The sequence below is a fragment of the Hylaeus volcanicus genome, chromosome 6, assembly GCF_026283585.1.
Source record: "Hylaeus volcanicus isolate JK05 chromosome 6, UHH_iyHylVolc1.0_haploid, whole genome shotgun sequence".
NCBI classification, from domain to species: Eukaryota; Metazoa; Arthropoda; class Insecta; order Hymenoptera; family Colletidae; genus Hylaeus; species Hylaeus volcanicus.
In genome coordinates this window covers 16,903,098-16,925,065 of record NC_071981.1, presented here as the reverse complement: position 1 = coordinate 16,925,065, position 21,968 = coordinate 16,903,098, and the positions used below count along the sequence as shown (strand labels likewise).

The window sequence follows — 21,968 nt, the reverse complement described above, 5'->3', positions numbered from 1 at the left end:
CATGAATGGAAAAAACCGATCGAGCATCTCAAGCAAATTGCCATGCAATTTCATCAGAGACGTCCTTAACCTTTCTCCGCGCTGATGGGTCTCTAATCAGAAATCGATATCAATCGCTCCAGAAGCGGACCGTTCGATCAGCTCACCTGGAACACGGACAATAAGGTTTGCTCGTAGCTTCGACTCCCCATTACCGTGTTTAACTTACCGGTTGGGAAGCCGGATTGAGTTTTCACAGTTCTTTGTTATTCGCAGTCTTGCGACCAGCTCGCCTTGTCTTCGAACGTTCAACTCTTTAGAAACTGCTCTTTGATTTTTCCTCGATCACTTGGCAATTAAGGGAACTCCGACGATCTTTTTTATTCCGTTTATACAAGCATCGACGAAACGGAGCTTGCTTCGACACTTTTTACTTATTTTTCCAGGAACTTGTCCAAGACTCGAGAATCAAAAGTTTCGAGCTAAAGGAATTCAAGCTTGTGAGAGTAAGAAACGAAAGTGGGGAAATTCTCCGCTTCCGGTTCGATTTTTAAATCAAACATCTCATCCTGGTAGTTATTTGCTCTTACAAAATTGATCCTTGTTAACATGCTGAAACTATTGTGAATATGAATTTTTACAAATAACAGAACGTAAAAGTACAATTCTAATTCACGTGCAAGTAGAGTTTACCGTTGAACATGTATCACAAAAATATTCATCAATGTTCGTGGTTAGGTTCTGACCTCAATTTCCAACTATAACAGATCGTCTTAAGCACTCATCTATTAAAGCATCGTTAGAATAGTTAGTCTGTTAATTGGCTACTAATCAGTTGTTAGAAGTAAACCACGGTGGCAACCAAGTTTCCAATATTTAGTTGGGAATTAATAGTTGAGGAATTGCTAGGAGAGCTCAAAGTGCGATTCAGCTACGCGTAGTCAGGATGGCTACCGACAGAAGCACTCTAGTTTCATACCGTCAGTAGTCAAAGCACTCAATCTTCGGATAGTTAACCGAGCAATCAGGCCTCATCAATCAGCAGAACTCTCAACGAAATTAGTGAACAACTAGACTGAATTAACACGGTTACATCGAGCATCGTCATCGGGTCTTTGTTCGTTATTACCGCTAGAATAAACACTAAATTTAACGCAGTTCTCAAACGATTTAAGCCATTGATTTAGACGAAGAGGGTTTCAGTTACCTAACAATCGTTTAAAATATTATTTGATCTATTAGGGAAACTCTTTTATAGATAGATCTTCTCATCGGAGCAAATACAAATGTCGTTTATTAAAATGAAACGATTACAAGAATTCGATGACACAATGACACTTGTGAGTAGGCATACATAAAAGCAATAAATTTTTAGTGCATATACAGGGGTAGTCTACCTAAACAAGGCCACCTACGGAACATTTGGCGACGTCCAATAAAAAGCCCAACTGAATAAATAAATGAAATGGATAAATTCTTGGTTAGAAATATTAACGATGGTTTAATGTTTGTCGTAGGTGAGGAACTGTGGATTGCTGGTGTTGGACCTCGGCCCCAGGAGTGGCCCAGGGGTTACCCTGGGGACCTCGGGGAAGTGCTCGCGCAAGGACGAAGCTGTTAGGAACGACGAAGGACACGGGAGGCGGAGGAGGAGGCCGCTATGAACGCCAGCGTCAACATCGAGAGGAACTCCTGGCGGCTGCCTCCCGACGAGACCGTCCAGGTCGCCGATCCCCGTTCAAAGTCAGCTCAGGTAAAAGAGGTAAATCGCTCAAGCGGTCCACCGTGAGATCCCCACCTTTTGTCCGTCGAGAGATTAGTCGTTGACCCGGGACACGTGGCGAGTCTTGTCAGGTTTCGAAGCATGAAGTCTGTTGTTGTCCCCCCTTTACGTCATTGTATCACCGATCGTAGCCTGTCTATTTGGTGGTTCCTCACCGTAGCGTAGTGCACAGGATGTGTTCGTCAGTGGAGGGATGACCTTGGGGCAAGAATGAAATCGATCTCGGAAATTTTGTTCCGGAGGTCCTTGAACGAGAGGAGTTTTATCATAGAAGCTTGGAATAGCGAGTAACTAGGCGTTTCGAAGAAAATTAATTTTCCAGAGCGTTTCATCTTTGCTCCAAGTATTCCACAACTGTGTATTCCATGCACTTAAGTGGTTTCCTTAAATGTTCTTCCACACGAACGTGATATTAACAACGACACGATAATAATTGAGATCGACTAACATTAACGTTCAAGCAAGGATACTTTACAGAAACAGAAACTAATTGTTTCACGCATGTTAGAAAGAAATATGATGACGTTGCATTTGAGACTGAATGGAACTAACGGTTATGGATTTGTGTGTTCATTGGCATAGTGACGTAGCGTAACAGCAATGCGACAAACATCCACATGTGTCGTGGACACGTCGAATATATAATATACTTATTACATACCGAAGGAAAACATCGACACGGTTCCAAAACAAATACGCGGCCACCACGCATCAAACCGATGCTCTCAGGTTGATTCATTCGTTGCCGCAACCCAATTCCTAGCAATTATTAACGCAAATATATTGGGTGGCATTGGAGATTTTAAAATTGGAGAATTATGGAAATTTGGAAATTTATGGGCCAAAGATTGTCGTATAGTATATCCATATTTAAATCAAATGGTACTACTCGTGATAAATTATTCCGCAGGGAAATTGTCTTCCGAGAAAATAGAATTTATTCGTTGACGATGAAAGTTAATAATCGTAAACGTTTCCGACTAGATTAGTATCCTCAGATGTATTAATTTCGTTCATACATTACCCAATACTACACATATATCTGTATATTCTTCTATACGTATAGTTTCTATGTGTGTTTCTTTTCTATATGTTGTATATTTTATATTCTACCTAATGAATTGTTTGTGAAGCATGAAGTCATATAAAGGAACACATATAGTCCAAAACAAACTCCTGATTAAATGTATACATAATAATGTATAGAAATAATAAATATATACATTTTTTATTTATAATAACTATATACACAGTAGTATATTAAAAAAATATATGATCACTACATGTATATAAATCCATCAATTTATGTATATATATGTATATATATGTATATTTGTTCTTTTATATTAATTTATACTTCACAAGCAATTTACCAAATCCCTAAACGAAAGTTATCCAATTAAAAAAATTCGAAAGTAAGAATACCACAAAATTATAAAAGTATAAAACTTTAAATCCTAAAAATTTGTTAATTTGTACATTCGATGCCACGTAAATTGAGAACTCCAAGATTAAGAAATTAGAAAATCTCACAAAGGTTGTAATCACGCGTTCCCAAACGACGTTGAATTTTTTCTACGAAAATCAAGTCGGCTAATTTACATTCTCTCTGCAAAAAAAAAAAAAAGAAAGAACAGCTTTAGCGCGAACTTTCGCGTCTGCGAAGAGAAAAGTGCACACGTCTTTTTCCGAGTTTCATTAGCCGCTCTTTGTTCCGAGGATCCGGCCGCCGGTTTACGAGCGTTCTCCCACCTGAAAGGAGAGCTGTTATACCGTTCCTGGCACGTCAGAGTGGATTCTTTCAGCAGCCGTTTCGGAATTACCGAAACAATTAATGTAAACGACCGCGAACGAACGACTTCGCGAAGTCGACGTTCTCTAGACGCGCTGAAATCTCCGCTAAGACTATACCGAGGCGTCAAGTTTCGTTACTAATTAGGCGATCCAAAGGAAACTGAACGGTAAAATTTCCGATTACCAAGAGGCAGGGTCACGTTCCTCCGCCAATCAAAACTATGATCGTACGATTTCCATAAACTTGCGTACTTCCCGAGGGCGGGACCAAAAAGGGAGGCTTAAATTCACCCTAACGATCTAACAGTATTTCCCTTTCGCGCCCTTGCAATAATTCCTAACACCGAGATGAGAAATAAGTGTCCTGGAGGAGAGCCAAAATCTCTTACGTTAAATCGCGAGTAGAAAATGGTGTCAGAGTCGTGATAGTTTCGTTTCATTTTTTTCAGGGCAATACAAAGGTGGTATTAGGTCGAAGCTTTAATTTTTTTCTTTAGGTCTTCTTCGGGTATATCGATAGAGCATCTTCATCCTTGTTTACTGACTTCAAACACCGACTTAACTACGTATAACATACATACGGTTAGTCCTATAAGTCAAAGGGTTAATAATGGATCACAATTATGGCAGTTCACGTAAGTTCTAGCCAAGAACGCAAACTGTTTAATCGGAGTTGCAAACAGCAAGGGCCGTGAAGTCGTTACTCTCAACTCGTGAAAAGTAGAAAAAAAAAGATTCCCGGGGATTTCCAAGTCGACTGTAGATGCCGAAAACAAAGACGCGCCAATTACGCGGCAGTAGGGCGAGTAAATCGGAGAAGGGCGTCGTGGAGAGGGTCGTATTCATTATGCGAGCTGGCTCCTTGGCTCCGTGCCGTTTGTTTTCACTGCTCTCGTCACCTGGCCACGCGAGAATTGACTGTCGAGGATCGTGGATGGCCGATATCGCGTCTGAACGTCGTGTGAACAGCTGAGAACGTCTCGAACGCGTCCTCCAGGAAGTTAATTATGCAAAAGCGAATCACGAAGGATGTTGGAGTTCGCGAAAGAGCCCTAGCCGCGCCATCTCGAGATGGAAAACGCGTTTAAAGGCGACAGTGTCGTACGAGCAGCGGATAACTGGGATGCTATCTTCCTCGGGTATAATTCACTGCCGGGAACGTTCTTACAGCGTTTATCGCCTGGGTGTTACCTCAAATTTGTCGTCCCCTACCCGCCGAACGTGATTTCATTTGTGCTCATAGCCATTCAGCCATCTAAGAGGCTACAGCGATATTACGGCTCTAAAGCGAGCGGTATCTTCAGAAATTCTTGATGAAGAAATTCTATGGTAGATTGTTTTCAAACTTTCCTTGCGTTTTATGGAAGATTTAAATAAACAAAAGTTGGTATCGCAATGTCATCAACGCGACGTTGCTCGATTCGGAACAAAACTATCTTTAAATATCTTTAAAGGAAAAAAACTATCTAGCTACGTCAGGCCATAGCGACCAGTTTTCTTAAGAGAATGGTCAAGCACAATGAGAATTTGAAAACAATCCATCGAATAGTTTCTCTATAAAGAATTGAAATCAATTTGTAAACAAATTTTACAGCGAATTCTAAAATGAATTAAAAGTCCTCTAATGCAATCAAAGAACAGGAAAGTAGGAACAATATAGGGGAATTAGAAATTTGTAATTTTCGTTCGAGTTTGAAATATTTGAAAAACATGAATTGATATTCTGATCTGATAAAATTCGGTATTCTATAGGATAAATACATCACGATTTCTCTGTCTATAGTCAATTTCATTCACTGAGAAAGTGAATACTGTCATACTTTATTTTTATCTCTAGATTCTTGGCGAATTCTTCCCACAGAGTTTTCGACCGTTGATTGCGTCCTCCTGGCGATTGAAATTCCGGAGAATAAGAAGTTGCTCCGGAGATAGTGGATGAAGATAGCAGGGGGAAAGGGTGAGAGGGGAATTGGCAAATAATTATCAAAGGAAGTCCGATATTAAAACCTCTGAGCTTCCACTGCTTTGAGAGGCGCTGCAACTGTTCAGACGCTTGTGGATCTTGAAAGAGTGATAGATATGTTATTAAAATAATGAAATTGAAAATATTAATAATCTATGCTCGAGTTTTAATAATTGGTAATTTCTTATTCTTATCTCTAAGCTAAAGAATTATATATCTTGCTATATTATTATATAATTTAAACGTATCTGACATGTTACTGTAATGGTGATTAGTGATTTCTGTTTCTATTTCTGCAGCCTATGCGATGATAACAAATTTGTAGATAAAACCTATACACACAGCGGAAATATTTTCAATCCTTCTCTCTTTCATTATGAAGATTTAAATTATAGCAAAAATCGTAAAGTTAGTACTAAAAGGAAATATTTAAAGATGAAAAGATTTAAGTAGATTGGTTTTAAGCTACATTTGTTCACTATTTTTAAATGTAAAAATTACTGGCAATTAGAATTCAACCTGTTTCCAGGGAACATGCGTCGTATCGATAGCACTCCGGCATAGTAAAAGCCTGTATCACACGAGGGACAGAGATTGACGTCCGACTGACAAAGTTAAGCCGAGCTCGGTTAGTGTTTAGACGAGTGACTATTCAGGGTTTCTGTGTGCTGTTTCGCATTCGCATTCCACCGAAGTCTATTAGCCCTCAGGTTAATGGTCAACAGCAGTCGGTATTGGTTAACGGAAAGAAACAGACTTACTCTACGAACCAATCCTCGTGTTTGATTTCTCAAGGTCTGGCTATGGCCGACTTATACTACTTGATTGATCGAAACTCCCTCGTGTGTGCCCAGCACTCGTGCCGTGGATAGCTGAGAGCCAATCAGCATATATTACTTCATCAACTCTGCATATCCGAACGATTAAAAAGCGCTGATTTGCACTTTTCTTTAACGTGGTCATTACAAAGGTGCTGGGAGTCCATTTTCCTTTGTTTGGAGATACAAAAGGTACATGTTTCAATCGACGGTGAGTGTGACCACGGTTATTTAAATAATTCCATTCATGTTCATCTACGTAGATTTCAATTTTTATTTTTCCTCTGTTAATATTTCAAGGACATTTTCTTATAACGATGCATCACTACAAATAATCGTAATTTAAAACCGTGTTAGGCTTATTCTTTTCTAACTTGCATTTGACTATATTCTTCTCTGAACTTCAGACCATGAATCCAACTGAAAATAAAAATTCCTCAATCTAAATTCGAAAGAGTTAAGAATCCTTTTACACATTTATTCAACGGCATAGTTTCGGAAGTGTGTTTCAAAAGCACACTGCCGGTATCAACGAATATGCTTCAAAGTGGCATACCCGAAGTGAAAAGCCTCAAAAGCGGAGAAGTTTACAAATACTTGCCGCGGTGTCGTGGAATTTCGCGGAACACTAAAACCGCGTACACAACCGCCAACCGATATTATTAATAACCGAACTCTCATAGACGTCGCGCGCGCGTATAATTCCCATAGACGTGTTATACGAGGCATGTGAACACCGATGAGATTCCGATCGATAAAACTGAGGCCTTCGCGGCGTGGAAAGTCTAAATTTACACCGACTGCCAGAATACGACTGGTTGTTTGGATAATATTTACGTACAGAGGCGGCATTGTTGCAACACCGTTCGTGTAAATTTTCAGACTAACCATGCAGATTTATTCATGAAAGCTCCCGTCACAGCGACGTAACCGCAGTTTGCACCCCGCAAACTGCTGCCATAAGCGGAGCAACTCGACGGTCGAATAATTCTCATTCGTTTCCTGGATACAAGTTGTTCTATGTATCGCGTACAGTGCCTCTCGAAGTTTACAAACTTAACGTACATAATGAAACAACCTAGACAGTTGACAACCCCTATCTTTATAGGTAGAGGATTGTTTATACTACTGTTTCTATACCATGATATTGTGAGATACAATTTTTTAATGTGAAGTTGAATTCCTTATGCAACAAGTAGTATACGGAGGTGAGAATATGGCTAGCTAGTCTGATTGGTAATAATTTTTTAGATTATATTATATAATTCTAGATCATAATGGTGTATAGTAGATAATACTGGCTACCTTATCATCTCTACATAATACTTGTTTTATTAAAAATTGTACACTCTCATATTAAACGGCATTTTCTGTAACACGATAGAAGATAAAAATTCTATGCCACACTATTACTCAGAAAAATACGAAAAGTATCGAATTTGGTCACTGCTAAATGCAAAGTCACTGTCACGTGTATTCGTACTTCCACTATCTTCAAAAAAACAGAGACGAAAGAAAGGGTTATTTGAACAACTGAAGTGTAAAACATAGTAAGTCGCTAACAAGAAGAGAAACACGTTATTAGCGAAGAAGCATACCCGAGAAGTATAATTTTCTTGTCTCGATATCCAAGGCGTAACTGGGAAACAAACTCCTACCTGCATCAAAGTTTCTCACCGCCCAGAAGCCTCCAACAACAAACTCCCTTTAATACTAAACCGAGAGATACTTTAAAAGAGATATCACGCAAAAAATGTCACCCAAGTTCGGAGTCGCTCGTAGAATCCCGTGTCGAGAATAACAAAGATCACTCTGGAGATTTTATGGAAACAATCGCCTTCCAATTCAACAGACTCGCCGAGCGATGTCAGTTCAGCATCTTCCAGGAGCTGGAGCCCTCCAGGAGCGTGCAATTTAGCCACGCGGCGACCTGGACGGAAGAATCGACAGGAAAATCCTTTCTACGGAGGTCGAGGCGCGAAAACAGACGCCACCCTAATTGGTTGTGGCTGACAGTCGGATGCTTTTCAGTCCCACGACGGAACTGGAGCCGTTGGCGATTTACGGACGACGACGACGCCTTTAACAACCGACGGCGCTGTTATCGCGTCGAGCGATCCATTAACGACGCTGCCGATGCAATCTCGCGAAACCGAGTTCGTCCGACCTTTGTCGACTGCGAGCTTGTCTGACACTCGCTGATCAGGCTCTCCCTTTTGGTCCAGCCTTGCTCTTCGCGTTAATGAGAATTCCTGGCTCGCAAACCCGCGTGGTTTGCAATAGTCTCGAAAATGGGACCGAAGAAGCGTCGTTTGAGCTCGATTCCACCCAGGTTCCCTAGTTTCTGTAGCGGAAAAGGTATATGCGCGCCTTATGTTTGATTGCTTTACAAAGTTTCGTCAAAATCTGCGATAAAACGGATGTTTCTTGTACGCAGCGTTCGGAAGAGAATGTCACACTAATTGATTACGTTTGATTGTATTTGGTGGTGTTTGATTAGGTTTCCAATATATTGTGTCCAATATATATATATATATATTGTGCTTGATTATTTTTGAATAAATTCAACTAGGTTTTATTAACGTTTAACTGTATTCGACTATGTTGCACTCCGTTTGCTTGTGTTTCATTGTAATCGGGTAAATATTTGCAACTGTACACGATTAAATATTCTATCTATACCTGTTACGTTTACTTTCTATCAATGATTTTCTACGATTTAAGAGTGTTCTACACATTGGTGGTTGTATTTTCGTAAAAATCTGACTAATTCAGCAGTCAGTAAATTGTCCCGTTAGTCCTAGAAACTAGCTCGCGAATTCACTGTTATAATAAGCTAGCAGGCCTAGATAGTCCATTCGTCCACTAATCCCAGTTTATGACGCTGCCAGATATTAAATTATTTCTCGGGTCGTTCGCGGACCTCGAAACCTCAATTCGCGCGGAAACGTTCGAACGTGTCTACTTCGAAGGCACCCTTGTTTGTATAAAGAGTTGGAAAATACTTTTCTACGCTGGTCGTCAAGATTTGTGTCAATGATGGAGTTGTTTGGAACGTTGCAAGCGATCGTCGACGATCGCGTTGTTACTGGCGGGGATCTAGGACAAGAGATCAATCGATTATCGCGAATGTTCGGTTGTTGAGCAAATTGCAAGTACCTTCTCGGGTGTTTGCAAATTGTTGCTCGATTTGCGTGTTTGCGATCCGTTTGAGACTCTCCTCGTTAACCTATACAAACCCTGAGAACGCACGGATGGGAGTTTACTATACAAAGCTTCAATTATGTCCTCGCGATCGCCTTACTTTTCAGACTCGTAGAATAGATACCATTTCATACTATAAACCATTGATTTAATTTTAACCCTCGTCGACCGTTAGCATTGCGTACAAGATTTTCATTAGGTTATATCTGTTTTTAGTAATTATGCAAACAATTTTCAGGGTTGTAAGAACATTCTTTTTTAGAAATTATTTTCATTTAGTAGAAGCAGTATTACGAATGTGTGAGTTTCGAATAATAATCTACCAGTTGAACATTTCTAATCGCGAATGTGTTAATGATTAATGCAAATCATTTTCCTACCTATTCCCAAAACCAAAGAGTATCCAAAAATTCTGACATTCATCGAGGTTATCGAGAACAAACTATCAACACTCGTCCAAATTGATATAGCAGAGATACTTAATGTATTATTAATAAAAATTACGAACTGCAGTCCCAGCCTAGGTCCCATCGTCGTTAAATCTGGCAGTAGAGGGAAGACAAGAGAATTCACAGGAAAGTGTTCCTCGTTGCTGTGAAGCTGCCGCTCAGCACGCGATCACGGAATAACTCGATCATTGTGCCACGGGTTGCGAAGGGTGAAAGGGTCGCAGAGGGATTGCAGAGGGTTGCGTTCGCTGATTTGCGTGTGTACGTGCGCGTGGTTCCTTTGAGAGTGGCGGGAAGGCCGTTACACGTTGGGTCAACTATAACCGCAGAAGCAACGATGGTTTCGGCCAACCGTTTCCTTGTTACGCGTTATTCGCGAACCACGATGATGAGTCTCCATGGACGCGTGGAGTCCAGCTGGACCAGTGCTTCTAAACTTCAGAACGCCCTTAAACCTAAGACGTCGTCGAACCATTTTCTACGTTCTTCGGCTATTCAGACTCCATACAAATTTGGAACAATTTGTAATTTAGTTTGTCATAGAGTGACCGAAATAATATTCGCTTCGTCTCCTATATGTGAATTGATATTATATCTGTTAATATTTTTTTAAAACACACGACGATACATGGTGTCGCATTTACTTGTTGTAACAAGTACTCCGTTATAATGTAACGACATACACAAATTTCCTACTTTTCCGGCAGGATTGTAGGAACATGATCTACAAGTGTAAACAAGAAAAAAATGTTATACGAAGTTTATTTATAAACGTTATAAACTAGCCCTACCCATATTTTTAAATGTATTGAACTGTTGAGTAGAAATGAAAAGCGATCGACTATATGAGCTGAAAGAATATAACGAATAATGAGTTTTATAATAATCCCTCTGACGTTGCTTTTCATCTCATACAATTTATTTGATTTCGGACTAACTAAAAAGTCCAAAGCATTTAAAAATATGGATAACGTTGTAGTTAGGCTTCGTAGTGTAGCTGATTCGGAACAAAGCCCCAATGATAATGCTCCTTTGTCAAGAATATTAGATCTCTGAAAGCTAAAGTGACCTGGTCCTCTCTCGATCCCTGGAAAGCCTCAAAGGCTGCCACACAAGTTGGGAAATACTGCAGCTAGGACGATAGTCGAAGACCGGATAATTAGCAGAGGGATCTGGTCCAGTCAGACGAAAGCCAGAGCTCGACAAAGCCATTGGCTTTACCAGGAAATGGCTGTCAACACCATCCTTCTGTAACAAACGTCTGTTTAGAACTGGGCACAATGCCGCCCTCTCTTTGGTCGATACCTCCCCCCTAAGATTCCTGGGCGTTTTTCCGCGACACTCCTCCTGATAATCTCAACCCGATCGGGCCAGCGCGATGTCGCAGCCTGCGGCACGGATGCGTTTGGAACCGCTTCAGAGTTGAAATTATTCGATATCGGCGCGAGACGCGAACAGAATGGGCTGGTCAAATCCTCGATGAAAATTCCATGAATCTATTTTCCTCGATGCGAGAAACCAGAGGATGTTGCGGCCAGTCCTGCCAACGGGCGTATTTCACGCGCCGGGACGCACGACACGTTGGCGGAACTTCCTCACTTCGATTATCGACTATTTCTGACTCTCGAATGATCGCGCGTGGGGCGAATCGGCATATGTTACACCTTTGAACTTCCTGCTGGGGGTAAAAAGAGAGAATCGAGCGGAAAGGGTCGCTTTACTCCCGGCTGGAAGGCACGTCAGTTCTGCATTGTCTTTCGGGGTGAACAGTGCTGACCCAGGCCCCGAAGAGTCAGCTTCGTCGCGAGATGAGAACGTGCGCGAGGCTCCGGAGGCAATTGGTGAGAGACGTGGCTTCCGATTCGTGGAAATTTTCCTATCGCTTTGTTTGGCTAATTTATTGAACAATTGGTCTCAAGCAATTTATCATAGAATGTTTTCGACTCCGTGTCGTCCTCTGTGTGGAAATATTGCTGGATATTATGACGTAATGAATCTATACAGTAGAGATTAGAAAGACGAATCAAGTAGAGTAAAGATTTAACATAAATCGCGAAATTGACCATTTTTTCAATCTTAAAATTCTTGGTAGAAAATATATATAACTTTACACGATATGTATGATATGTATGATAATAAGTTTTCAATTAGTCTACATTCGACACAGCGAAAGAATCATTATTTTATTATTTCTTAAACACAATTAAATATTTAAAATATAAGTTACTATGATCATGTGCATAAAACCAGTTATTCATAGTATAAGATCGAAGTAGTAGATAACATACAAATGGTGTTATTAAAATAAAAGGAAACTACAAATTATTATTTTACATAAAAGAAAAAATCTAAGATTTGTATAAAAATGTACTTCAAAAATAGTTAATCTGGAGAACAAAAGACAAACATGTATAAATTGGATTCTAAACTCAAAACACAAGCTCGAAAACTTGTAGAATAAAGTGCGTGAACCGAGTAATTTCTCCAAAAATGTTCACTTCGACGCAAGAATTGATTCTTGTCCACGAGTCTACACGACAATTGCAAATACATCGCTTGCATTACGATGGTAGTTTCCTAAATCGCTACTCTGGTCACAAAATGAACATACAGGCTGATTCTGCACATAAAAATAAACGAAAAAGGTGAAATAAAATTTCTTCCTTCCAGACTTCGTTTCCAAGAAAATCGATTTTGGAGTTAGTCGGGGCACGAGGGAGTTACGATCAACCGCGGGGTTGGCTCGCGCGTCTTCGAAGTGGATTTTCTCGGGAACCGAATCTCGTACAGGAAAATTGTATTCCACGTTTTCGCTTCATTTTTGAACGTAGAATCGCTAATCTCAACACGCTTAATAAATCCACCCGTACTTTTCGATAAGAATTTTCTTACAGATAGAAGAGTCGCGTAACATCGCGTCAGATCGTATTTATAAAACTTGAGAACACCGAACGAAAGTGTAATACACCGTAGGCTGCAAGCGAATTTATGCACTCGCATCTGCGCATTCATCAGCCACTTCACATGGTAGATGGCACTGTAAACGATTTACAATACACGATCAACCGCGCGTGTGTATATAATTTATAACACGTCAAGAGAGGAACGGCGAGGGACAAAGAGTACACGGAGGTGTGGAGGGCAATGAGCCAGAAAGTCTGGCTGAAAGATTTCCTCTCAGTCGAGCCTCGTTCCTCGGTGACGAAGGATTACATTCGTTCGATATCTCCGAACAGGTCGGTGAAAATAACGCTGAACGGTGTCGAAACAAGTGTCCGAACGAGTGAGAATGAAGTGTTTCGTGCACGACGCGGTTCTCGTCGGCGAAACGTTGCGTTGATCGTGCTATTTTTGGAAGCCAGCGCTGACGAGCAACAGCGATGGCCAATACGCCGATCAATTTGTCAGAAGATAAGCAAATAACTTCGCATAGAATTCGTTTCCACGTTCTATCGCGTGCTCCCGCCGACCCCTGTGCATGTCCGACCACGCACTATCTGTCACCACTCACCGCAACTATCGAGCTGCCCTCGGCCATCGGATTCTATTTTATACCACGGTTATCGCCATGTTTTTTCTAACCTTCTCTGGCGCCGTTTGCACTGGGTCACACCTTTATCTGCACTCGTTCAGCTCCACCTTATTCCAAATGAAATTAGAATCGATGGCTGCTGGGTGAAAAAACAAATTAAAACGTGAAGATGTACGGTCGAAAGCATTATTATTTGGGGTAGTATAATGGTGATTATTCGAGTCTCTTTTGTGTGTAATTAGGGAAGCTGAAGGAATAGGAAAATTGTGTTCTTGCTTGCTTGGTTTTTTTAAGTGCTTAAGTATCACTTCAGTCATTGAATTAATTACTTCTATTCTTCTTGAGATTGCTTTGCCTTAAATAACTCCTTAATTTTGGTTTAGTTCGCGTTATCGTAACTCTGTACATTACATTTACGTTAGTTTTGACTTTGGTGCACGTCTGTTGGGGCCCACTGGCCCCCATCTAGCTAGAGTCCCCCGGGGTCGCTAAGTCCGTACTGTAGCTGCATATTCGTATGCTACAGCCCTTGAGGGCAGAATTGTGTGAAAATGAGGTGGCTGGATAATTTAAATATAAATAATATTTGTGGATACCTAATGCCTATTTGAGGTCAACAAACGTAGATTTTTATTATTTTCATGTTTATTTCATAGCAGTTCTAGATTATATCTTTGTCTACTGAGATCTAAGCCTTTTTGATTTGATTTTTCATCTCATTCGATAGAATTCAATTTGTACAGATTCTGTGGAGATCCACGGTCGTGCGAGATATATCATTCCTTGTTTGATGAAACGAATACTTCGTTGCACACCGGCGAAATCGCGAAAACGTAGCGTGCCACGGACCTTCGGAGATTCTCGCCTCGTATTATTGCTCAATTTTCTCGGTCGCGCGAACATTTGGCAATAACTGTACTCCTGTCCCATTCGCACCACCCACGTCTACTCGATATTGCCAAGGTTCAAGCAACTCGCAATAACAAGGTACCACGCGAGCTGGGAGCTTGAATGTTCGTGACTGAGAATTCACGATTTTTAATAATCTTTGGAATCGTTGGTCGATTTGGGAAAAACTATTTTAAAAAGTGTCGATGTAAACATTATCGACCTTTCATTATTTATAATACCAAGTAACAATCATCAGACGTTAGAAGGTAATATTTAATTTGGAGAAAAAAAATTATCATATCGTTTGCTCTTTAATTTTTCTTTCTTTTTGTTATGGGAGCAAAGTCAATCGGCAAAAATGATTCATCTAACGATTTAATAATTCAAGACTTATACTGAATCTGTAATAACTTAAAACAAAGGCATTTAGTAAAATCCAAACTTATCCTGTTTATGGAATCATGATATTAAGATTAAAAATATGAAAATTTTCGATAAGCTGTATCCACATCTATAAGACAGTTTTATTTCTATAAACTTCGAGAGCTATTCCAAACTTTCGAGCAATAGTGATTTGTAAATAGGCATTATCACATTTCCAGAGTAGTTTAGTATTCGGAAATAATCCTAGAGCTGAGCAAGATTCTAAAATTCCCCATGGGAAAGCGTCACCGTATCCAAAGTAATCAAAGTATTACCCAACTAAATTTAATTGCGTGTTAGCAAGCGTCGCTCCAATGAACACAACTTTCGCCTTATCATTAAATCTAAAACTAGCAGCCAGTGTTTTCTCAAGTGTTCCTCGAGCGTTTCCGAGTCCTCTGCTACTCGGAACAAGCCTTCTTCAGAGTTTTCCCGTCGCCAATAACAACAAGTACATTCTCACCAGTCACGGGAAGTTTATTCGCGACAACGAATATCTCAACTCACCATTGAAGCGAAGTGACACCTGACTTTGAAAACTTCCTCGTCATTGTGCTCTTCGTTGATTCTGAAACAGTCCCCCCGTTACTTCGAAGAAACGTGCCGTGTCACGTGGGGACATTTTCAGGTGGCAAATGACTCGTGCTTTTAACTGGTAGCTGACAGATCGAGTGGAACGTCGAGGTAGACATTCGACGAGGGAATCTGTGCTCGTTTGAATAAATGAATACCAAATCGATATTTTACAATTTAACGACGTTTCAATTGCAATTATCGAGACATGTTCAAAATGTATAGTTGGAGAGTCGAAATGTAATATCTATAATTTCGACACTGGAATGCGCTTGTATTTGAATTCACATTTATGATTTTATAAGGTCTCGACAAGCTGTTAGAACCTTTAATAAAAAATATTTATTAAGTTTTAATTGTTAGGTGTAGAAGTTAATTCTGTGCTTCTGTATTCGATCTTTTATAGCTCTCGTTTAAACGGATATAGTTAGTCATCATTCTGGTACATTAAAATACTAAGCTTCTAAGTCTTCAATCTAATCTTCATTAATCCATCTCTGTAATGAATCTACATATATGTAGACTTAACGTAAATCTTAACCTGATGATCATTAGGACGTATGTATAATGTACATGTATGTATGCATGAAGTTTTGTAACCATAAAATTTTGCTTGTTATTATTGTTATTATTTCGTCCCTTTGCACTCAACGACAGGTTTTAAACGACAAAACATTATTCTACCATGATTGGAGAGTCGTTGGAGCAAACTGTCTTACTACTACTTCAAAGTGTACCAGTTTTAGGAAGCTATTTATGATCGCTACAAACAATTCAAGATTCAATGAAATTTAAGATAAACAAAAACCGACGCTTCTAAGTCGCCCCTCGAGTGCAAAGGGCTCATAGATTACAAGTGTATTTGATAATCATAATAATTATAGAAGAATAAAAACAAGCCAAATTTGATGTACTATTCATTCTATATTATTTTCTACTTTATCTAAAATTGTAAATGGTTGAATAGAAAGGCCCAGAATTAATTTCGCCTAATATTTAAAAAAACGATCGAGTCTGTTAAATCCACAATTTAATAAATACATTGTCTTGTTTCCAGTCGCTACCTTTATATAATAATATTTTGCGTGTAATTAATCGTTCTCTGAACACGAACAAAACTGAACTGGTTTAACGACGGCAACCGTTCAAATTAAAAACGATCGATAGAGCGATTAAAAAAAAGGTTTACACGGTCCAACGGCCGAAGGAATTCATGTACGCCTATAATTCTGGAACGTCCTGGAATCCGATAAAGCTTAGCGGATTCCCTGGCTCGTGCCACGACCCGATATTCTCACTCCTGCGAAACGTTTCGTGAGCCAATAAACGTTACGTTATCTCGTGAAAATTCTCAGTGCCCCTTCCGTCTCAACATCGATGAAATCCAGCAGAAAGAAACATCGCCTGGGCTTGGCCCGCGCTTATCGGCTCTCGTTACCACCCTTTTCGACCTGTCCGTGCTTGTCTGTATCAGTTTCAAGCGGAGACATCTCATTCCGATTAACCGAACCCGATCGTTCGATCCCTAACGACCGTATCGCGCTGACGTTCTCGCAACTTGCGCTAGAAGTTTCAGGAAGTTGAGCTCCTTCTCAGAAGTCTAATTATGTTTCCACGTTTCCAGATATCGCTCGACGTCAAACGAAACGTTTATCTTCATCCTGAATGTATCGTGGAAGAATGCTTTCAGATTCGAGGCACGGATGCTTTGCAAATGAAAATATTAATAATTATGGTAGAACTCTCGGTATGTGAATTAATTGAGAGACAAAATTGGTCAAACAGGAGAATTTTTGTATAATTGAACGAGAAGTGGTTCGGACTGAATTTTACTTAATACCGAGGATAAAATAAAATGGAGCGAGTACAACTTGTTTATAAGTAATTGAATATGTAGAATATGAAGTAAAGTGATATGTGAGTGATATTGTTCGATCCTCCATTTTTTAAAAATACAAAAATACAAAAAAAGTTAAAATAATTGTATAATGATATTCATAATAACCAACTGGAACTATTTTTTGCCATAATTGTTATTGTTTTTATTTGAATTAAAAATTAAAACCCGACCCATTTTTTGGACATTGAGCTAACCATCGGATGAAACTGATTTTCAAAGATAACGAATGTTAATCACCCCCCCCGGTGGATTACAAAATATTGTTACATGATATACATTTGAACATCCTTCTCGTTGCAAACATAAATAAATCACGGCGAACAATATTTCATGCAGATCTATGGAATATGCTTGATTGCTCGGAACAAGAATTGGCGCGAAATTCGCAATAATTAAATGGAAACGAACCTTTCCATCTGCCATAATCCCGCGCAGCTGTCGACCAGGGTTTTCGCGGGGAATATTGGAAAAACTCGAAGGAGGTTGCATCGTAAAGTTCGATGGCGTTCCAGACCCCTCACGGAATATATGTTATTTCCATCGGGAACGCGGCAACTGTTGTAAACATGCAAATACAGCAGTTACGTCAAGCGACGAATGCACGCGCGCAGCTATTTTGCACGAATAGCAGCGTTGGTCTAGTCATATCGGATTTGATTATGGAAATATTTTTGTCAGGCTGATTTGTTTCGTATACTTTTATTCAGTCGTTATAAATAATTGATTATGCAAATTACAGTATAGTATTATCATTAGCGATGGACCAGAGGTCCATCGGGGACTTGAAATCTCTCAACGACGATATCGTGAATAAATTATCGATTGTACAAAAGAATTATGAAACACCTTTCCGTAGAAAATGTTCTCATCTGTATTTTCAGTGGTAACGAATTTTGCATTAAATTGAATAGTTTTCGAGCTACCCGCGAACTTGCGAACCCTCGCAAAGACTTAATTGGAGCAGGTGTATGCAAAAAATCAGCATGAGAAAAATATTTCCATAAAGCCCTGTGCATTCCAGTCTAAAGTGACTGGCGCAGCGATTCTCGCTACGGTCCTTTCCGACGCGCTTTACATTATTTACGAGCAGCGTGAGAAACAATGGCTGTAAATAATGCAACCACTGTGGTAAGTGAACACCTGGCTGGCTGGTTCAGAAAGTCTGCGAATTTTGCGAAATTAGCTATGCCGTTTCCCGTTTCTCGGCTCTCTCTGACGACAGCGAACTGGTTTCGTTGGTAGTTTGACGGCTTGGAAAATTACACAGAGGCGTAGGGAAATCAAATTGACTGCTACAGAGAGTAGAGAAGTCGGCCCTTGACGAGACGCGAGCGCTACGCGGTAATTCTGCTTTGTTTTAGACCGAAACGGACGCTACGTCTGCTTTATAAATTTGCGGGGTCACCACTGCTGTATCTCGATTAAGTTGGGGAGGATAGCGTAGGAGTCGCTACGAAAAATAAGGCACTAACTATTGCCACCTAGAATAACTTGGCTGCTATTGGTGATAGGAAAAGAATGCAACAGCCCAAAATTATTTGGTATCGAGGGGTTGATCATCCGATGTTACTAGTTTTTTGATAGGTAGAGGCGTCAAGAAGATACGAAGGTCATCTCTGATTTTTCAAATGCGTAAACATATAAATAGATAAAATATAAAGATATAATACACGTTATAATATTTAGAAGACAAAATATATTTCAATGTACGTTTCTGTTCTTCAACTGTATATATAAAAATATGAATTTGCATAGTCATCCACAGTTAAATTATTAAACATATTAATTTCCAACTTTGCACTTAAATTCGCTTATGTATCGCCAAGCAACAGGAACTTTCCTCGAACATAAATGACCAACTTTATCGATGTATGAAATGGTTGCACACGATGCATGCACAGAAAATTCCGAGAACGTTGGCAGGTCTATTTCTGATCTTGCAAACGTTTTCAATTTACTGACGAGCTGTCCAGGGCTCCTTGAACTCTTTAAGCTCTACTCGGCGCCAAAAGCGCTCGAAGCTCTTCACATATTCTACTTAACTTCGCATAAAACCACCTTTGGGGTATATTAGACGCCCGACCCAACTTTATCATGTGAAATATTCCCTAGACTTTCAGCGTTTCGAAGGAAATGTTTTCCACATAGTCTTGGATAGATAGGGGTTAAGGTACGGTGAAAATACTTTAATGTTGGTATGACTTGAAAAACTTTATGGTGATACGGTCTAGGAATCGCGATAATTATTTTAAAAATAATCTATCAAAAACAGTTGTAATATTGTGTATACGAAATAAATTGAAAATATTCTGCGATGGAATCTATTTTTACAGAAACATGAACATATATTGTCGTGGGTTTATAAACAACGTAAATATGGTCAAAAATTATAGTACGTGATTATTTAAATTGTTCATAGCACCTATGCAACTATATGTTAACTGTCAATTTTTAATCTACACTTTCTATTAGTCTGTTATTTCATCATTTTTCACAAACCATCTTTACTCCTATTACTCATCTCACTATAAAAATTTATTACCCTCCAGTTTATTATCGTAATACTTTTTAAGAGGCCCTTTGTAAAATTCGCGCAATTAAGTAAATGAATGTATGATTTTATAAACCATTACATTAATACACAAAGACATATTACACGAATTACCAAGCAAATTACGTAGGTGTGCTTTTGACTAATTTTTTTCTTTCCGCTGGCCACTCGCTTTACACCATTTTCTATCGTGAAAAATGAATTAACATGAAACATATCCTCCGCATAACTGTCTGAAACATTGTTTCACACATTTTCATGCGTTTTTCATTAAACGAAAAATAAATAAATAGAACAAACGATACCATCCAGTTCACTCTCGAAATACACAACTGGCAGATTTGGAAGCAGCACAAAGCTTCCAGCATATTTCACGTCGATCGATCAAGATAGACAGCGATTTTTCGGTCGGATCGGATCGACAGCGGTTCGTTATCGAAGAACCAGCAACGGGACTGTAATTGCAGGAAAATTATTCCGTGTTTCATTACCGAACCGATAGCTCGAAAGTCAAAGACCCACTGCGACTATTATCTCAACGGTCGATTAATTTCTCGATACATCAATCGAAACGCATCGACGATTTTTCCTCCTTTTCCTCTAACAACGAAAGAATATATTCGTATCTATTGGTCTTACAAAATACTCGTTTTCGTGTCACAAGAGTCTCCATCTAAAAGTCAATGAACGGTTTCAGGAAAACAGCAGTTCCATTCGTGGATTTAACAGCAACTTGCGACCCAGTTGTACCGCGGGTCTTAATAATACATTTTCAGAACTAATTTTATTCGCGGATTCAGCGCACATAATTGGAGAACCCGGCCGTGTTTGCCTTTACGACGAGAATTGAATGCGAGCACCAGTTCCTTCCAATGCTCCACTTTCGGTTGAAAAGAGCACCACTATAAGTGTCCGCTATTTCGAATCGCGATTATGCTCAAAGTTTCAAAAAATCGTGAAAATATGCTGCCCTTATGGAATGTGAAAGTATTATACGATACTTTAGGGAAGTTCTCAAACACGCGTTCGTGTGGACTACTTCCACGCTTCCACCGCTATTTCGTGAATCCTCCTGACATGGCATCCCAAATAAGAGATTCGATCTATTCGGAAAAGGTTCCAAGCATAATACATACTTTCGAGAGACCAACAATAAGTGAAACGCGTGTAGTACAGTATTTATGTATTTGGAAATATGAAACAAGTTTCCCTGTCGTTTCCGTATCGATTGCACGTGCTCGAATTATGAACAATAGTTTTCGAGGAATTTTCTACAATGATACACAGGTTAAGAAAATAGTTGTGTTAAATTATACTACTTGTTTATGATAATAGATTTAGGATGATAGATACAATGTTCTTAGAAAATTAACATTAAAAGATAGGTGGCATCTGCTATAGAAACATACTACAATTTAACTGCAAGCATTTCAAAAAATGGTACATTCCATACTTTCACATATTTTTATTATTATTAAAAAAGTTCTATTAAATATTTATTGTTATAAAAAAAAAAAAGGTTTTATTAAAAATGTAGCACACCTTTTCGAAAGCCCTGGTCAGCAAATCTACATTTCATCCCAGGACATTCGCTGCAGCTGTCCGGCACGCAACACGCCGCGCCATCGGTGAAATATCAACGTTCACTGATTCGCGTGGACGATCGATCACCGTTAACGTTCAATTGCAACGAATATCCCCGGATGGCACACGAGTGCAGCCGTAAACAAGCGTAGGCAGTCACTTTGCATCCCGATGCGGCCTCGGTCCTGCGTATTCTGTCTTCGCGTATCGCGGAACATTATATCCTGCTCGAGGGGGGCGGGGGGAGGGGGGGGGGGCGCACGGGCACGGTTGCACGCTTGGAATTCAAAAGCGATGAATCGATCGGCTCCTCGGGCGCAGAAAGAGACATTAAAGAGGGAAGGTGGGCGTCTGCCAGTGAATGGAACAGGTAGAAAGAGAAGCAGACGGAACGGAAGGTAAAAGCTCGACGAGGAAGAGCAGAGGGAGATCGACGATTATTCATCGCGGTAAACAAGTCATCCAAAAGCGATTACCCTGACCTGATGACGGCCAATTGTCTGTCAATTTGCAGCCGGTGGCTG

General features: G+C 39.8%; 1 protein-coding gene across 6 annotated transcripts in view; it reads left to right on the top strand.

Annotated features, from left to right (window-relative positions):
• The window catches only part of LOC128877798 (dipeptidyl aminopeptidase-like protein 6), a 140,614-nt gene that overhangs the window by 102,718 nt on the left and 15,928 nt on the right, over nt 1-21,968 (top strand). For 2 of the 6 annotated variants that reach the window (XR_008457304.1, XM_054125330.1), the window contains exon 2: nt 1,497-1,741. Coding sequence is in view for 5 of the 6 variants with exons in the window: in XM_054125330.1 (XP_053981305.1) it covers nt 1,640-1,741 (102 nt within the window). In the remaining variant the exon portion in view is untranslated. Of the gene's footprint in view, nt 1-1,496; nt 1,742-11,783; nt 11,832-13,156; nt 13,403-13,424; nt 13,732-21,968 lie in introns of those variants that run through there. The other 4 variants (XM_054125331.1, XM_054125333.1, XM_054125332.1 and 1 more) reach the window with 4 other exon arrangements.